Raw genomic sequence first — 23,442 nt, 5'->3', positions numbered from 1 at the left:
TACGAATGGGTTATGACGAACGAGACCTGGGCGAACCCGAAGAAACCTGCAGCGGCCTATCAGCGACAGGCTCCAACTCCGATGCCAACGAGACTGCGTCACAAGGGCGCAAAGTGATGGACTGATAAATCGCTGGCGGCTTTGCTGCCACCTTCCATGACAGTCTAACGAGCCGAGTCACGTCACGATGGATTGAACTTCCGGGTATTGATACGCCACCGCTATCTACTGTCGGACCGTTGTCTTGTTTCATGTATCTCTCGTAGCCCCTGGCATGAGAGTGGTGTTCATTCACTGAAAGTTTCAGCTGCTCATTCTTAAGACGAAGAGACAATAATTGATTACTCAATATACGGGTAGTCATTGTTGTAAATACAACGCTGTGCTTGGGTGTATTGTAAATACAGTACACTCAGTATTACTCCATATTCCAGTAATACTGTACTGTACAGTAGTTGTGTAATTAAGTGCAAGTATTAATTAAGTAATAATACTTGCGCGCCGGTGAATGTGCTACTGTAGGTAGGCCATTTGCTGCCCCACAATCCACAATGAGGAAGGTCTCCACTTCATGACCAACTAATTTCTGGCTTCAATCCATGTTAGCTTCTTCCAATACTTATGCCAAAAATCATGACCGCCGACTGCCTGGTTGCTGCTTGATCATTGCCATGGGTCGCCCGAAACGCAACGTCCTCGCCGCCGCAGAGGAGGCCCTCACGCCTCCCGATGAGCTGAAGCCGAACCAGACGGTCGTGCGGGTCGTCAAACCCCAGGGCAACAATCTCTACGCCTGCGAACTGCCCAGCAAGAAGCCCGTCATCCTCGAGCTTGCCCAGCGCTTCCGCAACACGATATGGATAAAGCGTGGCGGTTTTGCTCTCGCCGAGAGGTACGATGACGGTTCGGAGGATACGCGCGCTGCCGGGGAGATTGTCAACATTGTCCGCGACGAGAAGCTGTGGAGGAAGCAGGCTTACTGGTACGGCTGATGATTATTGAGAGGGGAGCATGAGCCCCGGGCCGTGGCTGAGTGGAATCGTTCTAGGCCGAAAGAGTTCACGAGGAACACATACGACCTCGACGACTCCGAGGACGAATCCAACGTCGGCAAGATGCCGCCGAGCGACTCCGAGGAGGAGTGACGGACCGACCGAGTCAGCACGTCGCGTCATTTGTTCTTTGCCTCGGCCGCGGCCGCATCCTTGCCGACGCCCTCCTTTCCCTCCTTGGCGGTGCCAAAGTACAGCAGGACGACGGTGGTGAGGAGAACGTTGACGACGACGGTGGAGCTCGCATCCGTGCTCGGGAACACGTTCCAAGCCCATTCCTGCATCAGCCAGAGTGGAAAGACGAGCAGCGGGTGCGGCGATGCCTTCCACAGCAGGTACGGCGTCGACCAGGCGAGGTAGGCATAGAACTGATAGTGAAGGGAGCGGGCAAAGACAAGGCCGATGACGTTGGCGGACAGAACGGTCGTCAAGACGTAGGCGGGCGTCACCCGGCTGGCCACCTGCTGCTGCTGCGGCCGAGTAAAGGGAGACTCGCCCTTGAGGAGAGCCGGAATCATGACAGATAGTGGCGTGGCCGCCGGTCGGAGCCATCTCGTGGCAATGAATATGACCAGGACGATGACATGTCCAGCGAGCAGCGCCAGAGCCAGCCATCTGCTCAGGAACAGGTCCTCGCCCAGCATCCGCCAGTTGACGGTCCACTCGTACTTGAACTGGCGCGTCAACTCGAAGGCGCGGCCGAGGTAGGCCTGCCAGTTGTGGGACAGGAAGGGGACGGCAATGACGATCTGGAGCTGCACCATCAGCCAGGCCAAGCGTAGGCTGCCGGAAAAGCCTCGTCCGAGAAAGAGGACGATGGCGACGGCCGGGAGGACGAGCAGCAGTGACATTTTGATGCCGAGACCCCAGCTGTAGGCCAAGCTGCCCATGGTCCAGTGCTTCTTCTGAAAGCAGAAGATGGCGAGCCAGAGGAAAAATACGGCAAAGCAGTCGTTGAAGCATCGCAAGACGAATACGCTATGAAGCCGCTTGGACAGGATGAGGAGGGGGAAGATGTAGGGAGGGGCCTGGGCGACGTCGGGTCAGCACGCATCTCCTCATCACGGCCGCCGACGACTGCCTGCTCACCTTGGCCTGCCGGTAGCACAGCATGACGAGCGCCAGCGTCGCCATGTAGAGGATGGCAAACAGCTGCTGGGCAAGCAGGATGTTTTTTCCGCCATCGGTCAGGTAGTACAGCCCCGTGTACGTGTAAACGTGTGCGGCAGGATAGACGAGCGGGCCGGTGCCGCCCTTGATGCTGCTGTAGTCTCGTTCGCCGGCGACGAACTGGGCGACCTGCTCCATGTAGGCGACCCAGTCGATTTCCGTGTCTTTTCCACACCGTCAGCGCACAAAGGATGAATGGCAATCGGGAGGCAGGCTGCGGCCGAGACTCACAGGGAATCTTCCATATGATGAGCCCGCAGAGGGCGGCGTCGAGGAGCCAGAGTATGGGTGGGATGCAGGAGGACAGCGCATGTCGGCCTGTCGCCATGTCGAGGCCAAGGCGCCACGCGTCATGGTACCTGGGCGACGAGGATGCCGACATGGTGGATGAAGCGTGCGAAGCCGACCGGAGGTCTGGTCACGCAGCAACGCCTGTGTCCGAAGTTCGCCTTGGGCCGCGTGTGGCAAGTCGCCGAGATACGGAAGGCTGTTGGCAACCGCTGAGTGTACTGTAAGTAGTGTGTGTGCAGGTCGTATTATAATGCAACAGGTAATAGGGGGGGTACGCCCTGACTAGGGCTATGACGAATCGAGTATTATACGGAGTAAAATAGGTCAGAATCAATATATTGGTGTTCTTTTTGATGTTTAAATAGGCGTAAAAGTGGACACCGTTATGTAAATAACTACCCGGACTTTAACCTGAGGGCCATTGCTGTCTCTTAACCATCATACCTGGGCATAGCCCAAGACCATAACAATTAGCCACGACTCCTTAGAAGAGTGATATGGTCTTGGGCTATGCCCAAGTACTGTATGCTGGTGAAAGAGAGAGATGGCAACGGCCCTTATAAGCGTGGCTAATTGACAAAGAGTCAGCTTTGTCAATACGTACCCTTTTGCTAGTTGCAATAAGGGGGCGCCGTATGGCGGCCCAACGGCTAGGAGCATGGCCACTGCTTGTGCCTTGCGTGGTAGCAAAGAGTATCTTTAATATGTACTGTAGCTTTCGTTAGTAGCTGTTATGGACTTGGGCTAAGCACAAGTATAATGAATGGTTAAGAGATGGCAACGGCCCTCATAAGCGTGGCTAATTGACAAAGTATCAGCTTTGTCAATACGTAATACACGTACTCCGTACTCCGTACCCTTTTGCTGTATAACGCAACAAGGGGGCGCCAGATTGCGCAATAGCTAGTAGCTCGGCCACTGCTTGTGCCTTACTGGGGTCAGTTCGTAGCAACCCAATAGGATACTCATCTAATATATACTGCCCAGGGCCACAGTTATGCGTCCCTACTCCTGCAGTACTGCTGCCAGGCAGAACACTGCCCTTGCACAACCTGCACACACAGTACCAAGTCAGCGTACGGACGGAAAATAGCGGCGGCGTTCCACTCAGCCGCTGAATCAGCCACCAAACCCCCGCCGTGGATATCTTATTGCCACAGCTCCCTTCACCACCAGCACGGCTGTGACCATGATTAGTCAGTCATGCTATTTTCACCTGCAACCGTTGCGCCCGCCACCACTTTGAACGTCAGAGGTAACAGGTCCCGAGCCAAATTTGATCTGCTTACCTAGCCTGATTGCACGCGTATTCTGCCTCTCGGTGCATTATTGTGTGCTTCTAATGCGTTCATATCGAATTACCAGCTGAAATATGCATACTTGCTCCCCCCGAGCGCACCTAGAAAAGAAGCCAAAACATTGCCCTGGCAAATGGCCCAACACTTACCAGCTCCAGTTCGGGAGGCACTGGACTATTCAGCGGAAGAATTCTCAACCAAAGCAACGATTCTTCGTGCTGGGTAAAGCGCTTCATATAATATCTACGAGTATGACGGTCAATTGCCCTCTCGGCACGGCGTGGCATTCAGCAAACCATGGCAATGTGTTCTCTAGGGTAAGCTGCGTGCTGCGATGGCTGCCTGAAGGGCCACCACTCATTCCGTCAGGGATGTGGATAGGTCAAGGGAGCAGGCATTGATAAATGCAGCCAGAGCATGGAAACACTACATGACTTTTTATCAAACCAGTGACTTGGGCTGTTGCATGGCAGTCTGTCCAGCGCTGCTTCTTAGGCATGCGTAATCACGAGCGACCAAAAATACCCACCAACGGCATTCGGCTTCGTCAGGCTGTGTGCTGTTGATTATTGGAAGCTTCCACCGCACATGCCTCCTTGGATTATCAGCAACATGTCATCGCAAACACAGCGATACTCTTCTTTTGGCGCAACTGAATTTTATCGCCATTTTGCTAACGAGGCGTCTTTGTAAACCAAAGGTGTCAAGGCGCGCGTCCAGGATATGTGTGCCATTTGCTCTATTCGCGAGAACCAAACGACGGATGGCGCTCGCGTTCTCCTGCAAAGGGTCAGTATCCCATGGTCAGTATCCGAAATCCACCTTCCTTTTCTCGATGAACATTCTGCGAAGCCACGCCATCGTGGTGTTGCTGTGCCGTCGTGGCTTCGGGTGGCATTGATCCCAGGAGGCAGCTCACAAGGTGTCCCCAGAGGGTAGAGAGGAACCCACCCCCGGCCTCCTCCATGAATATCAATTCGATATCCACGGCGGGGGTTTTGGTGGCTGATTTCGGCTGCCGACAGAGGACTTTCTCCTGCTCACCCAAGAGCTCACGTACACTTTTGCGTCGGATATGCTTCCCGTCTCTCTGTCTTTGGCCGGTCCAACCGGCTCGAGGCGACATCTCGACATACTTGAAGGTCTTCCTTAAGTGCGCACGTTTCGCATTGTACGACATCCATTCCCAACCATTTTCACATATTACTTCGTATCTGTACCTGCGTCGAGATGCATGGCCCTTGACGTACGAGCACCTGAGACCTGAGACCATGCCTTCGTAGCCTCGGCTCCATTCCTGGACGCAAGGGGGTGGGATTCTGGAGTCGGTGGGTAGATCGGCACGGTTGCCGTCAACGCCAGCCAGCCACAAGGGAATGCTTAGCGTGTTTCTTATTCCATTGTATCCGCGGGCAAAATCTAGGTGCCAGCGCAGAGTACCCAGTCCGTCGGCGCCGACTGGTACCTCGTCGCCGAGCAGGCTTGATTCAAGGTGCTTCGCAGAGCACTCTACACGGTCAACTCATGCACCCTCCAGCGAAGCGACCACTTTACACGTATTCCCCTACGTGCTCGGTGGATGGCATGAAGACTTTTCCCCCGCACGCGTCTTTCATCCGCACCATCGGAGGGTGCCGTGGCCCACGTGGTGGTTGCTGCGCAAGCCGTTCAGCGGTACCAGCAACCTTTGCATTCGTGGTTGCGCATGGCGAGCAGACGCGTGCCACTTTACGCGTTCCGTACAACGCCCAACATGTGACCTCCTTCGATTTTCGCAGTCGTGGTTGCGAACGCCGACGGGAACGCGTGCCACTTTACACGTCCCGGACGATGCCGTCATGCGACCCTCGCTTTTACAGTGATGATGGTGACGAGAGAGCCTGCGCGTGCCGCGTCGTATGTATCCTACAATGCCAGCATGGGACCCCGTCTTTCAAAGCACTCGTCGCGAAGCGCGGGCAGAATGCACGCCACTCGACCAGGTGCAATGAAAACCTGGGCCGACGGCTTGGCCAGCACTGACAGTTGTTGCTGATGGCGGCGAGACGCATGCCGCAGAAGATGCCCTCCACCACGCCGTCCGGCATTGCTCTACGACTTGTTGGACATTTCGATGACCTCTTCTTCGCCAGAAAGAATGTAGGCAAGATGGAATTCATTCACTGCTATTTTCACACTACCGTCTGCGCCGGCCTCGCACCCATCCTCGCACCAGAACGTATGCTGGAGTGGCAATGCCAGGTAGGTGGGCCATTTTCGTCGAGTACGGAACCCTGTGCGCATGAGCGGCAGCAGCCGCCAGTCGGACGGCTCTATAGATAGGATTGCTGTCCATTCAGATCCGTGGATTCAAATCTTGACAAGGCTTAGCATCGTGGCATGTGCAAACCGATGCCCTTTTCGCGTGGCTGGCGGAGCTTTTGGGTGTATCTGCACTTTGCAGAAGTGTGTGAGTGGGCTCGGTGAAGATGAACGCGTCGCGATGGTCGTGTAACGCTCGCCCGTGAAACGTGTGAGAGGGCTACAAGCTGGATTGTTTGAAAAGTGTGAAGGCAATTATTTCGTGCCTGGGTTAGCGGGGTTTTGCCCGTCTGCGTACCACAGACATGTACGATACGTACTGCATACTTACCTACTAGGTACCTACATACTGAGGTAGGTATGTAGGTACTCCGTACAGTACCTACACTGCAACTGCAGGTGTACTTTTACTCCGTACTTGTAGTCTGCAAGTATTATTAATTACAGAACTAGGTACTAGGTAGGTGCCCAGGCATGCATTACTATTGCCTGTACTCCGTACTTGAGCATGAACCACTCGCAGCGCAGGTAGAAGTAAGGACGAGCACCGATGCGACAGGTCGGTCTATGTGCGCAACAAAGCAGTGCATACTTGTTCTCCATGCTCTGCCCAAGGTATTAGGACCTGTACTTACATGGACGTGTGCTTGCAAGACAGGCGTATGAAGTCCTGTAAGTACATGAACGGAGCATGTACAGGTACGGAGCATGTACATTTACGGAGCATGTACTCCGTACCAAGTAATCCGAACATGAGCGAGTAACCATGGGCAAGGAAGGAAGGCGCCCACCATCAACCACGATTACGTATACAGACTACAAGTACGGAAGTACTCCGTGCACCTACCTACAATGGATACTTGTACTTACGGCAACAGCGGTGCGGAGGACAAAGTGGCGCGGGGTGACGACTGCGACGGCAACCGGCTTCCATCCCTTTGCATCTTGGGCGGCGACATGGCGGATTCCGTAGAAGGGATGATGGTGCTCACCAATGTACGGCACGGGTACTGCGGACGAGGAGAAAGATGCGCCCATGTACGGAGCACAAGTAAGCTAATAGTGAACCAAGTATCCGTACTCCGTGCTCACCATTATACCCGACTCCGAACTTTGGGATGGCTTGGCTGAGCGTTAGGGAAGCAGCAGGTGGGGCGTGGCGCTGGCCAGATCGGCCCACCTGCCGCCTCAATGCCAAGACGTCAGGCACGTCAGGCACCGGCTAGCCATATTCGGTCCTCCCCACCTTTTCTTCACCCCCCCCCCCCTATCCCTTCGGCTGAGGGACGTCGAGGTCCAGCTTGTCCCAAAGCAGTCTTCCGTAGCACAGATTGAACGCTCAAGACCCTGATCAACCGGTTTCCCGGTTTTCCGATTTCTCGGTTTTCCGATTTTACGGCATCTATCAGCGAGGACGTCATATCTACGTACCCGTACGTATCGTCATGAAGTTCACATAGCTCGTCCGTATTTCCTGGCTCATACGGAGAGCACACATGTCGTTGCCTATCCCGTTGTCCCCCCCCCCCCCCCCAACCCTCCACCCTCATCCCTCAGGTTGGACGGAACATTCGCTCCGTGCGTCTCGACAAACCGAGCCGAGCAAGTTCGAGCCCGTCGTCCAGATTCGGGTTGCTCGCGTCGCTCCGGTCGATGGAAAAAAGAAGAATGCATTCACCATGAGGCACGACGATAGTCGGCCTGCGCGCCTCCATGTGCCGTCGCAAAGGGCGAGGGGATGAAGCGGAGAAGGCCCTAGACCAAAACGAGGAGATCCGATGGAATTCCCGATCTGCTCGTACCTTGCATTCCTCGAGGCGATCGGTGCGAACCAGGCACCTGGTAGGAGCCCGATGGCCGGGGAATACCCCCCCTGGCTCAACTGAAATGTCTGAGACATGTCCGGCCAAAGCTGAAGATCTCTGTCTCAAGTGGCATCTCGGAGCAGCCGCACCTAATCTTCAAGGGCGGCATCGTCGGTAGTGCTGCCCGACGCGGGTGGCAACGGACGTGTACGTGCCGTGTGCTGCTCGTTCTCATCGAATCCATCTGCGCTGATGGACGGCAGGAAGGAGGAAAACCAGAGAGATGGGGATGAGGACCAGTTCGATATCTGAAAGATGGCTACCGAGCTGCTGGAAAGAGTACCGTCACCCTTTTTCAAACTTGTCGCCGGAGCAGCGGCGACCGCTCCTCTGGATGTGCTCGGCGCCACCTGAGGCACATGCATTCCGTATGGGCTGCGGAACGAAGAGCGTACTACCTACCACCAGCATTTCGCGAGTGGCAGTGGCACTTAACGCGTGATGGGCCTGGGACGCACTCAACGCGTACTAAATTCATTCGACCTGCTTGCTCTCGCGAGTTCTTGATCGAATTCCAGGTGCTACGACGTGTAAATGGACTACGGGGCGCGTACGCGATTGCCGCCATGATGCTTCAACCAACTTTCTATAAATCATCGGCCGAGAACTTCGTCATGACCTCTCGAAAAACTCCAACAGCTCCTCCTCTCTCGCACATCGCACGGCGCCGCAAAGAGCACGCTCCGCTCTGTCGGCAGTCTATCCAGTCTCTTCCGCTCCTGAGCTGATACATTCATTTCTTCCTAACTTCACACTCATTCCCTCCCATCAAGACACTCACACACTCTCTACCATATCATACACGTCATATCAGACATTAAACGCTCACTGTATCATCACACACTCTCTGTCATCACACACTCTCTGTCATATCATCACACACTCTCTGTCATAGCATCACACACTCTCTATTTTTCATCTTCACCTCTTGCAAGATGAAGGCCGGCAGCCGTCGGTGGCCAAGTGCTGGCCTCGGCTTGCTCGCACTCCTGAAGCTCTCGGCCGTCGCCGCACACCCTCTCCGGAATGGCGGCACCCCTCGCATCATCTTTGAGACGACAGCCCGTGTCGTACTAGGCGACGACTGCGATGAATCGACGAAGAATGAATGGAACTCTGTTGCCCACGGCAGCAAGCCCTTCAAATCAACCAGCTATTGGCCCCTCCCCGGAGGCGGTGCCGAAAATGGACAAACTATAGACCTTGGACAACAGTCTCCCGCCAGCTGGGGACCCCAAGGGGGCAGCGGCTCGAACCAGAACGGACAAAACGGACAAGGCGTGCAGAACGGGCAGGTTCCCGAGCTGCAGAAGTCACAGTCTCAGCAACAATCTCAGCAACAATCTCAGCAACAATCTCAGAAACAGGCTCAGCAACAATCTCAGCAACAGACTCAGCAACAGGCTCAGGGGCAGGCTCAACAGCAAGCTCAGCAGCAGGCCCAGGGGCAGGCTCAGCAGCAAGCTCAGGGGCAGGCTCAGCAGCAAGCTCAGGGGCAAGCTCAGCAGCAGGCCCCGGGTCAGGCTAAGCAGCAGGCCCAGGGGCAGGCTCAGCAGCAAGCTCAGGGGCAAGCTCAGCAGCAAGCTCAGGGGCAAGCTCAGCAGCAGGCTCAGGGGCAGGCTCAGCAGCAGGCTCAGCAGCAAGCTCAGGGGCAGGTCCAGGGACAGACTGAGACCAAACAACAGGCACAAGGACAGCAATATCAGGGACAACAAGCCCAGGGACAACAAGCCCAGGGACAACAAGTTCAGGGTCAACAGGCTCAGGGCCAACAGGCTCAGGGACAACAGGCTCAGGGACAACAGGCCCAGACCCAGGGACAACAGGCCCAGGGACAACAGGCTCAGGCCCAGGGACAACAGGCTCAGGCCCAGGGACAACAGGCTCAGGCCCAGGGACAACAGGCTCAGGCCCAGGGACAACAGGCTCAGGCCCAGGGCCAACAGGCTCAGGCCCAGGGACAACAGGCCCAGGGACAGCAGCCCCAAGGACAAGGGTACCAAGGCCAGCAGTCTCAGGGGCCCCAGTTCAAGGAGCGACAGTACCAAGGGCAGCAGCAAAATGACCCGCAGTCCGAGGGGGGACAGGGTCAGGAACAGCAATCCGACGGACAGCAGTTCCAGACACTACAGGCTCCGGAACAGCAACCCGACGGAGAGCAGTTCCATACACAGCAGGCTCAGGAACAACAATCCGGCGGAGAGCAGTACCAGACACAACAGGCTCAGGAAATGCAATCTCAGGGAGAGCAGTACCAGGCGCAACAGGCCCAGGGTCTGCAACCCGAGAGAGAACAGTCCCAGCCGCAGCAAGTCGATGAGAAGAAATCTCAAGGCCAAGAGTTTCAGGTAGAGGCACAAGCGCCAGGAGGCCAGTTCGCGGAGCGCTACGTCACAATTACCTACCCTCATGCTGCAAAGGAGGCGATCCCGGAGCCGACGACGCACTATCCCGAGCCTGGATGTGCCGCCTGCTTCGGAACCGTCATCGAGTACAAGCCGGTGGCCACCCCTTACGTCACCGTCAGCGCAAAGGGCAAGGGACCGTACCCGACTGTGTCGATGAGCGAGCCCGAGTGCGAAAAGTGCGACGGCAAAGTGTACGTGTACGAGCCCCAGCAACCGAAAGGAGGATTCCCTATCCCCGCGGCCAAGACGGTCAAGATCAAGGGCGCCCACGCGGCTGGACCGCGCATCACCTTGGCTCCGGTGCTTCCCCTGGACCCTAGCACAGTCGTTCTAGGCCCCGCAGGCTTCGACAAGCAACTCCCGACTTTCTTTGCCGATAGTGCAACAAAGAAGGGCATCGCGCGAACGGTGATGCCGCAAGAACAGGATGCTTCAGGGCCCATCGTCATCATCGGCAAGCCAGTGAAGAAGGGAGACAAGCCGGCCACCTTGTGGCCCTGCGATATCTGCGGTGACAACCAGCGTCCTGCACCCCCGCAGTTGACCATTCCCGGATTCCAGCCTGGCCTCCCGTCCATCGTGGTGAACATCAACGCCGGCAACGGCAACGGCAACGCAAACGGCAACGACAACGGCCACGTCACCGCCGGCAACGGCAACGGAAACACCAATGTTGATACCAACAGCAACGTCAATGCCGGCAACGGCATCAGCGCAGGCAACGGCATCAGCGCAGGCAACGGCATCAGCGCAGGCAACGGCATCAGCGCGGGCAACGGTGTCACCGCCAGCAACCAGGGAGGCGCGACCAACGTCCAGGCTGGCAACGGAATCCAGGCCGGCAACGGCGTGTCGAGTGACAGCCACGGCGGTGATACCAAAATCGACGGCGGCAACTCGAATGTCAGCGGAGGCAGCACCAACATCAACGGCGGCAACACCAACGTCGACGCCGGCAACGGCATTTCCGCCAACGGTCAAGGAGGCAGCGGCCAAGGCGGCAGCAGCTCGGGCGGAAACACCAACAGCAACATCTCGGCTGGCAATGGCATCTCGAGCAACAGTGACAGCAAGGGAGGAGACAGCGGTGGCAACAGCGTCTCCGGCAACAGCACCAGCGAGGGCGGCAACAGCGAAGGCGGCAACAGCACCAGCGGCAACAGTAACTCCCTCGAAAACGCCAGCAGCAGTGGCGGAAACAATCTGGCAAGCTCCAGCGAAGGTGGCAACAGCACTGGCGGCAACAGCGGGGGCAACCAGCTCGATAGCACCAGCTCCGGAGGCAGTGCATCTGGCGGCAACAGCACCAGCACTGGCGGCAGCAGCTCTGGAGGTAGCAGCACCGGCGGCAGCAGCACTGGCGGCAGCAGCACCGGCGGCACAAGCACCGGAGGCAACACGGGCGGAAACGAGCTCGCAAGCAATGCCTCGGGCGGCAACAGCACAAGCGAGGGAGGCAGCAGCACCAACAACCTTGCCAGCACGAGCAGCGGCGGCAACAGCACCAGTGGCGGCAACGACTTGGCAAGCACCAGCGGCAGCACAAGCAACGGAGGCAACAGCACCAGCGGCGGCAACGCCCTCGACAATGCCAGCACGAGCAACGGAGGCAACAGCACCAACGACCTTGACAATGCGAGCACGAGCAACGGCGGAAACAGCACGAGCGGTGGCAATGCCCTCGACAATGCCAGCACGAGCAACGGAGGCAACAGCACGAGCGGAGGCAACGACATTGCTAGCTCCAGCGGCAGCACGAGCAACGGAGGCAACAGCACCAACGCCCTCGACAATAACAGCACCAGCAATGGAGGCAACAGCACGACGTCGAGCAACAGCGGAGGCAATGCCCTCGACAGCACGAGCAACGGAGGAAACAGCACGAGCGGCGGCAACGCTCTCGACAACGCCAGCACCGGCGGCAACAGCACGAGCAACAGCGGCGGAAATGATCTCGCCAGCGGCAGCAGCAGCGGCAGCAACAGCACCAGCAACGGAGGCAATAGCGACAGCAACTCCAACGCCAATGGTGGCAACAGCACAAGCGGCGGCAACGATCTTGCCAGCACGAGCAATGGAGGAAACAGCACCAGCGGCGGCAACAACCTAGACAGCCAAAGCAGCAGCGGAAGCAACAGCACCAGCGGTGCCAATGGAGGCGAGAGCAGCAGCAACAGCACCAGCGGCGCCAACGGGGGTGCAAGCAACAGCAACAGCACCAGCAACAGCGGCGGCAATGAGCTGGACAACGCAAGCGGTAGCAACAGCACGAGCGGTGGCAACGATCTTGCCAGCGGCAGCAGCAGCAACAGCACCAGCAATGGAGGCAACAGCAGCGCCAATGGTGGCAACAGCACAAGCGGTGGTAACGATCTCGCCAGCGGCAGCAGCAGCAGCAGCAACAGCACCGGCACTGGCACCGGAGGCACCAGCGAGAGCAACTCCAACGGTGGCAACAGTACAAGCGGTGGCAATGATATCGCCAGCGGCAGCAGCAGCAACAGCAACAGCACTGGCACCGGAGGCACCAGTGAGAGCAACTCCAACGGCGGCAACAGCACGAGCGGTGGCAACGATATTGCCAGCGGCAGCAGCAGCAACAGCAACAGCACCGGCACCGGAGGCAACAGCAGCGCCAACGGAGGCAACAGCACTAGCGGTGGTAACGATCTCGCGAGTGGCAGCAGCAGCAGCAGCAACAGCACTGGAGGCAATAGCGAGAGCAACTCCAACGGTGGTAACAGCACGAGCGGTGGCAATGATCTCGCCAGCGGCAGCAGCAGCAGCAGCAATAGCACTGGAGGCAACAGCGAGAGCAACTCCAACGGTGGCAACAGCACAAGCGGTGGCAATGATCTCGCCAGCGGTAGCAGCAGCAGCAGCAACAGTACTAGCAATGGAGGCAACAGCAGCGCCAACGGCGGCAACAGCACGAGCGGTGGCAACGATCTCGCTAGCGGCAGCAGCAGCAGCAGCAACAGCACCGGCACCGGAGGTAGCAGCGAGAGCAACTCCAACGGCGGCAACAGCACGAGCGGTGGCAACGATCTTGCAAGTGGCAGCAGCAGCACTGGAGGCAACAGCACGAGCAACAGCGGAGGAAACGATCTCGCCAGCGGCAGCAGCAGCAGCAGCAACAGCACTGGAGGCAGCAGCGAGAGCATCTCCAACGGTGGCAATAGCACGAGCGGTGGCAACGATCTTGCGAGTGGCAGCAGCAGCAGCAGCAACAGCACGAGTGGCGCCAACGGTGGCAACAGCAGTGCCAACGGAGGCAACAGCACTAGCGGTGGTAACGATCTTGCGAGTGGCAGCAGCAGCACCGGAGGCAACAGCACAAGCAATAGCGGAGGAAACGATCTCGCCAGCGGCAGCAGCAGCAGCAGCAACAGCACCAGCAATGGAGGCAACAGCAGCGCCAACGGTGGCAACAGCACTAGTGGTGGTAACGATCTCGCGAGTGGCAGCAGCAGCAACAGCAACAGCACCAGCAATAGCGGTGGAAACGATATCGCTAGCGGAAGCAGCAGCAACAGCACGAGCGGCGCCAACGGAGGTGCTAGTAGCAGCAACAGCACGAGCAATAGCGGTGGAAATGAGCTGGATAATGCTAGCGGTAGCAACAGTACGAGCAACAGCGGTGGAAACAACCTGGATAATGCTAGCGGCAGCAACAGCACGAGCGGAGGGAACGACCTCGCCAGCTCTAGCAACAGCGCTGGAGGAAACAGTACCAGCAACAGCGGAGGCAACGATCTGGACAACGCCAGTGGCAGCAGCAGTAGCAGCAACAGCACCAGCAACAGCGGCGGAAATGAGCTGGATAATGCTAGCGGCAGCAACAGCACGAGCGGCGCCACGGGCGGCGCCAGCAGCAGCAACAGCAACAGCACGAGCAACAGCGGCGGCAATGAGCTGGACAACGCAAGCGGCAGCAACAGCACCAGCAACAGCGGTGGTAACAACTTGGACAACGCCAGCGGCAGCAACAGCACGAGTGGCGCCAACGGAGGTGCTAGCAGCAGCAACAGCAACAGCACGAGCAACAGCGGCGGCAATGAGCTGGACAACGCAAGCGGCAGCAACAGCACCAGCAACAGCGGTGGTAACAACTTGGACAACGCCAGCGGCAGCAACAGCACGAGTGGCGCCAACGGAGGTGCTAGCAGCAGCAACAGCACCAGCAACAGCGGCGGAAACGAGCTGGATAATGCTAGCGGTAGCAACAGCACCAGCAACAGCGGTGGAAACAACTTGGACAATGCTAGCGGCAGCAACAGCACGAGCGGTGCCAACGGAGGTGCTAGCAGCAGTAACAGTACTAGCAACAGCGGCGGAAACAACCTGGACAATGCAAGCGGCAGCAACAGCACGAGCGGTGGCAACGATCTCGCCAGCACCAGCAACGGCGGCAACAGCAGCGCCAATGGCGGCAACAGCACGAGCGGAGGAAATCAGCTTGCGAGCACTGCCAATGGAGGAAACAGCACGAGCGGAGGTAACCAACTCTCGAGCGAGGCACAGGGAGGCAACAGCACGTCCAACAGCAACGGCGGCAGCAACAACGCCAGCGCCAACGGAGGTAACAGTACCAGTGGAGGCAACCAGCTCTCGAGCGATGCCCAGGGAGGCAACAGCACGTCCAACAGCAATGGAGGCAACAGCAGCGCCAGCGGAGGCAACAGCACCAGCGGAGGCAACCAGCTCTCGAGCGATGCACAGGGAGGCAACAGCACGTCCAACAGCAACGGAGGCAACAGCAACGCCAACGGAGGCAACAGCACCAGCGGAGGCAACCAGCTTGCGAGCACTTCCAACGGAGGTAACAGTACCAGTGGAGGCAACCAGCTCTCGAGCGATGCCCAGGGAGGCAACAGCACGTCCAACAGCAACGGAGGCAACAGCAGCGCCAACGGAGGCAACAGCACCAGTGGCGGGAACCAGCTGTCGAGTGACGCCAACGGCGGCAACAGCACTTCGCTCAGCAACGGAGGTAACAGCAACGCCAACGGCGGAAACAGCAGCTCGCTCAGCAACGGAGGCAACAGCGACGCCAATGCCAACGGTGGCAACAGCACATCCCTCAGCAATGGAGGTAACAGCAGCGCCAACGGAGGCAACAGCACGAGTGGAGGCAACCAGCTCTCGAGCGATGCCAACGGAGGCAACAGCACATCGCTAAGCAACGGCGGCAACAGCAACGCCAACGGCGGAAACAGCAGCTCGCTCAGCAACGGCGGCAACAGCAGCGCCAACGGAGGCAACAGCACGAGCGGTGGCAACCAACTGTCGAGCGACGCCAACGGCGGCAACAGCACGTCTGTCAGCAACGGAGGCAGCAACAACGCGAGCGCCAGCGGCGGCAACAGCACGAGCGGTGGTAACAACCTCGACAATGCCAGCTCGGCCAACAGCACGAGCGGAGGAAACAACCTCGACAACGCCAGCTCGGCCAACAGCACGAGCGGCGGCAACGCTCTGGACAATGCGAGCAACAGCACGAGCGGTGGCGGCACTCTGACTGGCGGAAACAGCTCAAGCCAGGGAGGCAACAGCACGAGCGGCGGAAACAGCCTGGACAACGCGAGCATGGCCAGCAGCAACAGCACGAGCGGCGGTGGCACGCTGACGGGTGGCAACAGCTCCAGCCAGGGAGGCAACAGCACGAGTGGCGGCAACCAGCTGGACAATGCGAGCAGCAGCAACAGTACGAGCGGCGGAGGTGTCAGCAGCAGCAGCAGCGGCAGCAACAGCACGAGCGGAGGCGGCACGCTGACGGGCGGAAACAGCTCCAGCCAGGGAGGCAACAGCACGAGCGGTGGCAACCAGCTGGACAACGCGAGCAGCAGCAACAGCACCAGCAACAGCGGCGGCAATGACCTGGACAACGCGAGCAACAGCAGCAGCAACAGCACGAGCGGAGGTGGCACGCTGACGGGCGGAAACACGAACGGCACCATCGTCGGCGGAAACACGAACGGCACCATCAGCGGCGGAGAAACATCGAGCACGGGCGGCCAGACCACCAGCAGCGGTGGCTCCAGCTCCTCCAGCGGAGGCACGTCCGACGCGAGCTCGGGCGCGAATTCGACGTCCCAGAACAACGGCAACGTCACGGGCATCCTTGGCCAGAACGATGGCCATCACGGGCCACCACACAATGGCACCCATGGCCCGCCCCATCCACCACCGCCGCCACCCACAAGCACATCCACTGACGTCCCAACGGGATCACCAACACCGTGACCTCCACCATCTCCCTAAGACCACACCCTCTCTTCGCTCGCGACCGAGCCTGGCGGGCCCAGGACCGGCTCCGAGCGCACGCTCTTTTCGATAGACGGCGAGCTTGAAGGCAGCGTTCTTGCTTTGAAATGATTCACACTCTTTTAGCAGATGGCAGGATTCTAGTATCATGATGGCATCTTTTTTTGTTTCCAAAAGCGAACACTCGTTTTGGCGGATAGTTGGAAGGGACTATTGCAGCATTTGTTTTTACGGTCGCGTGAACGAGAACATTCGTTTGGCAGATGGCATGATTGCATTTTCCGTTTAGTTTTTTTATTTATTTCGAGGGCGAAAAATGAATAGTCATGACCCAAGTGCTTTTTGGCGATAGGACTTGAGACTGGAAGAAGATATAGACTTTTTATCATACACGTTACTCCATGACATGATTCCTTGTGAATTCTTCCAAATGCTGGCTTCGTTCCTCGTCGATGGATGGTGAGTTGGACCTGTATATATCCAACAAGACGCATGTAAGCATGCTTCGTTCCTCGTCGATGGATGGTGAGTTGGACCTGTATATGTCCAACAAGACGCATGTAAGCAAGCTTCGTTCCTCGTCGATGGATGGTGAGTTGGACCTGTATATATCCAACAAGACGCATGTAAGCATTTGCAGAAGTACAAGCCGGTACCAGCAGTAGGAGGCTTTCAGTTGAGTGGAAAGCCAGTCACAAGTACGGCACTATTCATGGGCAGCCACGTTGGGTTGAGATTCATGGCCATTCATCACATGGCAAGCCGTCGTGTCAGCCAACGACGGGATCGTACATCGACTTTGTGCTGGGCGACCCCTTGAGGAACGAACCAGGGCAATCTGAAAGCTGCTAGGACGGAATGACGGACTGGTAAGGATAGATGAGAAATATGCAGGATGACGGTTCGCTGTGCCGCGTCGTGTACCTGTGCTGTCATGCGGGTGTGGAAGTAGGACAATCCGGCCGTCCGTCCCACATGCGAGAAGCGGCGGCGGGCTTATGCATGCTCGTGAATCAGATTTGCGGTGCAATCATGTTCATCTGGGGTTGCAGCTCATACATACAGATACACGTGGTGGCTCGTCAGTCGTCACGCACGCGCTCGCGTCACTTTTGCGCCCCTCTCGGCAGACAGGTCGTCGACAGGTCGGATCTGGTCGGTCCTTGGGGTTTGCTTCTCCGACGAATTGAAGACGCATGTGGACGGAAATCGATCGTTCCGTTGGGACGCTGGCAAGACTATCGGTGATGACGAGGGTGATTGGACGACTCGGCGGTAGGAGGAGGCACTCCCGGTATAGCATGCAAGTGAGCGGCCGAGAGAGGTCCAAGACAAGCAAAGCAGTAGCACACCGCTGCCGCTGCATGAAGGATGAGCGCGCGGAGTAGAGAGCCAGATGGGACTGATTGTTGGTTTCCGCCTGCCCGATGGCCACCGGGCATGAGCGGCCGACCATTCATCGAAAATCCTCATGGCCGCCCGAGCCCTGACTCGAGTGCGCAAAGGGGCTTGGACTTATCGACGGACTCGATATTTCAGCATTAGATTCGGTACGTCTGCCATGCCAAAAAATTCCTCGTCAGCCTTGATTTCTTTGCCATAAGCCGAGGCAGTGGCAGATCAACTAGGCCTTCGGCGGTACGTCGTTCTTCCTGATCATCAGGAGGGTTAGGGAGGGGGGAAAACGCAGAAGCAGAACCTATGATGAGATGGGAAGTGAGATGCGAATTCGACACTGATGGTGTTGACGATGATGTGTTACTGATGGGTTAAATGAAGAAAGGGGGGAAGGGAGCGATGAAAATTTTTCATGCCTTCCATAGTAGTGATTGCTTCCATGGTGGCAAGGAAGGTGATTGCTTCCATGGTGGCAAGGAAGGTGCATAGGGCAATGCGCAACTGCCGACTGTCTGCACTCACCGCTCCCGCTCCGGCTACACCTAATTTTCGGCTACGTCCCTGTGAGTCAACAATCATTACCCGCAATACTCCGGTTGTGATGGCCTCATAACCGTTTAATTCATTCTATATTCATCGAGGAGATTTTGCCCCTCCCCCCCCGGTGGCCTCCATGGACGCTTGCGGCGAGGATCGCCTGCCGTGGGCCCCTTCCCAAACAAACATCACAACAACATCACGATGGCCTGGTTTGACCGACTGCAATCGAGAAAGGAGACGAATATCGAGAGTCTGACCAGTTGCCGGAGGAGTTGTGTGCGATGCCTTGCTGGCCCCCATTGATAGAGCAAAAGCTCCAGGCACTCCCTCATACCTTCAGTTAGGCTACGTCGATGCCTTGCTGGCAGGATTACCATCGTGGCAAGTCGGATGAGCAGTGTTTGCGACACGGTCAAGCAGGAATCGCAGGCCACCTGATTCAATGCCGAACCTCGCCACCGAGGCGGAGTCGATATAGGGGCCAGGGCAGGGAAGTGGATAGGCAGGTAGGCAGAGAGGCCGGTGGGTAGAAAGGCTGTGCTGAGCTGGTGGGTTTGTCGTCATACCGAAGCCTCGGAGCTGGAGGTGCGGTCGCCACCAGCTTGGCCAAGGAGGCTGTGCTCTTCACATCCGGTTCGTACTTTATACCTAGTATGTGCGCATCTGCTGCCAAGTAGAGCGAACAGGTGTGCTCGGGACGGAGTTCAAGCACTCGTACAGTTACTGGTATAAGGCATAAAGGCAATGACTTGGTCAGCTGCTGCTTGCACTGTGGGCCGTACCATGCGTGCATTGTACTTGCACGCAGTAGCCATTGCATTTACTGTACGCGTACATGTACTTACTTGCCGGTGGTGGTGGTCCAGCATTACTACCAAGGTAATAATCAGTACTCCGCACACGGTATTACTACTAGGTGGGTTGACCATATCATTGCCATCGTGTGCATGCCTACCGGGAGGTGATGGCAAATGTTACTTACGTCTGGCCCTATCGGAGCCGTGCGCAGGGACGCCGGGCCATCAGACGCTTGCACCCTCCGCTTGCGCCCTCTCGCAGCTCAGTGAGCGTCCGTGGCCGACGCAGCCCATCAACGGTCAAGGTCGTACGTCATCTCTGCTGCCCGGCATGGAGAGTTGGCCCGAACCGACTTTCATGCCGAGATGCTTGCTGGGCTACGGGCGATGGATCGCTGCAACCGGCACGAAGCCATGACCTGGACTCGGTACGACGATGCTTGCTTGCCACGGCGCTCACGCGGCATGCCGTGCGGTAGAGCGCAGAGCAGCCGCCAGGGCTCGTGCGACAAAGCATCGTCACATGGGGGCGGAACCGAGATGACGGACGGATACGAAGGACCAGGCGGCCGGCGGCAACGGTGACACGAGGGCGCTCGGGTGCCATCGACGACCTGGTCCGCTGGTAGCCGGGAGGATGGACGTGCGCCAGCTGCGCATGGGGTCCATGAGGCACCGCAGGGGGTTCGAGACATTTGTTTCTTGACATCGGCATCTGAATCAGAGGGATGGTCGACCTGGTGCGCTGCCCGAGTCTCGGCTGTTCCTCAAGGGCGCGCTGAGACTTATCGACGGGACGAGCTTCTGATGCCTGACGGACGAGGGACGACGAAATCGAACGACGGGCAGGACGTGGCTCCGGCGAATGCATGCGCGTACAGGAAGCGACGGAAGGTTGGGCGACGGTAGGTTGGGCGGTGCATGAAATACATAGGACTCGGACCTGTGCGACGACGCGGTGAACGTTGCATGTCATTTGGGGCGCCGACAAGCCATCGACTCGCGATGCGCTGTTAACGGCTGCCATGAGTGGTATTTCACGCGGACGGACATGCCACTGGTGCGAGGCGGAAGTTGATGGAGCAGCACACGCCGTGTTTGCGCTGCTCCGGGGCGCGCCGAGTCCCTGTACTTGCCGACCTGCAAAGCGGGTGCTGTAGCCTGTAGGTGTACTTGCTCATCATTCCGTCTGCTTCGGACCCCAAGCATCCATCCCTTCTACCGCTACCAGGAATACAGTATTGGTGTCAGGTGTCCATGTACATGTACACCTACCAGCTGTAAGTACAGTGCCTACTAGGTACCTGTACCTAATTACCTAGTACCTACAATTAACGTAGAATGTGGCACGGAGTGCTAGCCTAGCACTAGGTTCCGCACCGCCACCATGTATTGCTTACTACTAGGTACTTACGACCAAGCACAACTAGAGGCAACCTACTATTATTCATCGCCACACCCGTACCTGTCGGCGCCTCTGTGGTACAGCAGAAAGTCTGCTTGCCTACCATGACGGTACCTGCAGGAACAGCGTAGAGTATTCTGGAGCTGCAGAAACGAACAGCAAATACCATGAACGACAAGCACATGCACAGTACCGAGCATATCTGCGGAGTGTGCTCTTCCGTATCTAGTCCGAACGCTGCTTGTTGGACGACGAGTATTACTGAGCACGCCAGGCGAGAGCGCAGCAACGAAACCAAGTGCTTGCCTGGTGTTGGTGGTACCTAGTACCTACCTAGTATACACGTACTGTACACGTGAGCATGTACAAGCACGCACCGAGTACTACGGAGTACATGTGCACTGGCTGGCACTCTATTCAAGACACGCTTGGGACGTTGCATTGGCCCTTGATGCGGGGAGAAAAAGCAAGGTTGGCCGGCATTCTCTGCCACCATCCCTTGACAGTGCCGCTCGCTCCACAACGGATCGCGCAGGGCATCGTCGGGCCCAGCGGCCATCCTCCACCCGGACCGGGGACCGTCGATGCTGCGGTGTGGCAGAGCTGAATGAAGGAGAATCGAAATGTCTCGCATTGCGATGTTGGAGGCGGTGCTAGCCTGCTCGGACGGGACAAGCGCGATCAGGGTGGAGCAATGGCGAGTTGCCGCTGTTAACCTGTACGCGTCAGTGAGAATGGCTGACCCTCCCTCATTGGCTCCGCACGAGCGAGGAGGTGCCGGAGACTGAGGGCAAGCACGGAGTACGGGGTACAGGTGTACGGAGCACAGGTGTACTGTACGGAGTACATGCAAGTACTTTGGTACGCGTGGTAATTAGGCCGACTACACTTTCTCTGCTGATACGAATCAACGCACCTGCGAATAGGAACCTGCAGCGCAAGTCACGCAGTTGACGCCCGCCAGCGTCGCAGGTACTGCTACTTGTGGCCTTGTACCTCTGTACCATGTGCTCTGGCTGCTAGTACTTAGACACCCAGGACTTGTAGCGGTAGCTCGTCGTCGTGGCAGTACGGCTCATGGGTTGTGCGGGTGCGCATCCAATGGTTGCAAGTATTGGCTCGACACCCTGTCATCTCCTGGCCTTTTCATCGTGCATATCCATCATGGACACGGACGAAGCGATCCCTGAAGATGCCAAACCTCGGGCCAGCCGCCCAGGACCGGCGACGTTGGGGTGTCCAGATGGTACGACTGGAAGTGCCATGGGGAACTGGAACTACAGCATTAGCATGTACTCCGTTCCATTGAAGTACTGGTACATGTACAAGGACGTGCCGTACTCCGTACCCGTACCAATGACTTGGATGCCCAACTCCGTACTTACTTACTGTACTTACTTACATGTGTGTGGAATACATGTAGGCGTACGGTACGGAGTACAAGTACTTGTATATGTGTACACGTGTGCTTAGGAACAGTGCAAGTAAGTACTTTGTTGTACTGTAGGTGTAAGTATAGTATTTGCAGGTGTAAAGTACTAGGTACTAGTAAGTAGGTGCAAGTACGGAGTAGTAAGTGTAAGTTCTGTACGTGTCGGTGGAAATACTTAGAGTACTAGTACTTAGTTAGTACTTGTGCTCAAGCACACCACCAGCGCGGTAGGGTACCGTACATGTACATGCTGGGTAATAGCCTCCAGCTGGCGGGAACTGATACGTGCCCCAAGTATTTCCCGCTCGCCATTGGCGCTGCGCTATTACCTGCGAGCAAGTCGACGGGAGCCACTAAAAGGAGGGGACAGTGACTCCCGTCGCTGTAAATGGTAGCCGAGCAAGCCCGAGACGGACTAGCGGCGGGCGGAATGGCCGCCTATTTCGATGGCATCCTCGCCCCCCCTCTCTCCCCGTCCCGGCTGGCGACGAATCGCTCAGCGGCCCATGGCGCCACGCCCATCCCAACGCTTGCCGGCGCTCTCACGAACCCCCCCCACATCCTCTGAGCCCGCAATAATTAATTACCATCGCCCTTCCGGCACTTCATTTCATTGCTTCCGTGCCCAGCCCTGACTGTGCCTGCGCTGGAAAATCTCTCTCGCCCACATTACTTGGTTGTGCAAACACCGTTGGGGTCCTTGGAGTGCGAACCTTCGCATTCCAACCCGGCCTCGTTCGCTCGTTCGAGCCGTGCGAGTGAGTGGAAAGTACTCTTTGCCCGTACTTGATGCGCCCAGCGTCACACCCAACGCTACGCCTACCAGTGCATTCTTGCACGCTGCCGCCTTTGTGGTGGGTGTGCGGCACGTTACGGATACCCTCCAAAACCCCATCACCGCCCGACGCGGTCTGCCACCACAAACGCATACCTGCTGCGTGCCAGCCGCCGCATTTCTCGACGGCCAATCGTCACCACTCCGCACGCCGCCATAGCACGCGCTTCGCGGATCCCGCTCCTCCTCTTGACGCCCCGGGATCGCACCATCGCCCCCGTTGACTCGGCCTGACCCGTTCGTGAGCCGGCGCCGTCGTCTCGCCGCCGCGGTTGCATAATCTTCCGACACAACCCTTCCGACACCCACACGACGACGATGCAACCACGCAAACGGCCTAACCCCCCGGTTTTACTCAGAATCCTCCCGGCCACGACTCGCGA

General features: G+C 57.5%; 3 protein-coding genes across 3 annotated transcripts; 2 read left to right on the top strand and 1 right to left on the bottom strand.

Moving 5' to 3' along the window:
• Positions 1 to 599: 599 nt before the first annotated feature.
• Positions 600 to 1,145, top strand: DCS_00254 (uncharacterized protein; the record flags this gene model as incomplete). The annotated part of the gene is made up of 2 exons (XM_040797593.1): positions 600 to 982; positions 1,049 to 1,145. The coding sequence occupies 2 exons, from the start codon at positions 600 to 602 to the stop codon at positions 1,143 to 1,145; spliced, it is 480 nt and encodes a 159-aa protein (XP_040658476.1).
• Positions 1,146 to 1,171: 26 nt separating this feature from the next.
• DCS_00253 (Glycosyltransferase, ALG3) lies at positions 1,172 to 2,604 on the bottom strand (the record flags this gene model as incomplete). The annotated part of the gene is made up of 3 exons (XM_040797592.1): positions 1,172 to 2,080; positions 2,142 to 2,386; positions 2,454 to 2,604. The coding sequence occupies 3 exons, from the start codon at positions 2,602 to 2,604 to the stop codon at positions 1,172 to 1,174; spliced, it is 1,305 nt and encodes a 434-aa protein (XP_040658475.1).
• A 6,308-nt stretch (positions 2,605 to 8,912) lies between these two features.
• On the top strand, positions 8,913 to 16,631 carry DCS_00252 (uncharacterized protein; the record flags this gene model as incomplete). The annotated part of the gene is made up of 1 exon (XM_040797591.1): positions 8,913 to 16,631. One exon carries the CDS (start codon positions 8,913 to 8,915, stop codon positions 16,629 to 16,631), a length of 7,719 nt encoding a protein of 2,572 aa, XP_040658474.1.
• Positions 16,632 to 23,442: the final 6,811 nt, after the last annotated feature.

This window comes from Drechmeria coniospora, chromosome 01, assembly GCF_001625195.1.
Source record: "Drechmeria coniospora strain ARSEF 6962 chromosome 01, whole genome shotgun sequence".
In the NCBI taxonomy this organism is placed as follows: Eukaryota; Fungi; Ascomycota; class Sordariomycetes; order Hypocreales; family Ophiocordycipitaceae; genus Drechmeria; species Drechmeria coniospora.
Note: the sequence above shows the minus strand (reverse complement) of the source record. Positions and strands in the feature narration are given on the sequence as shown.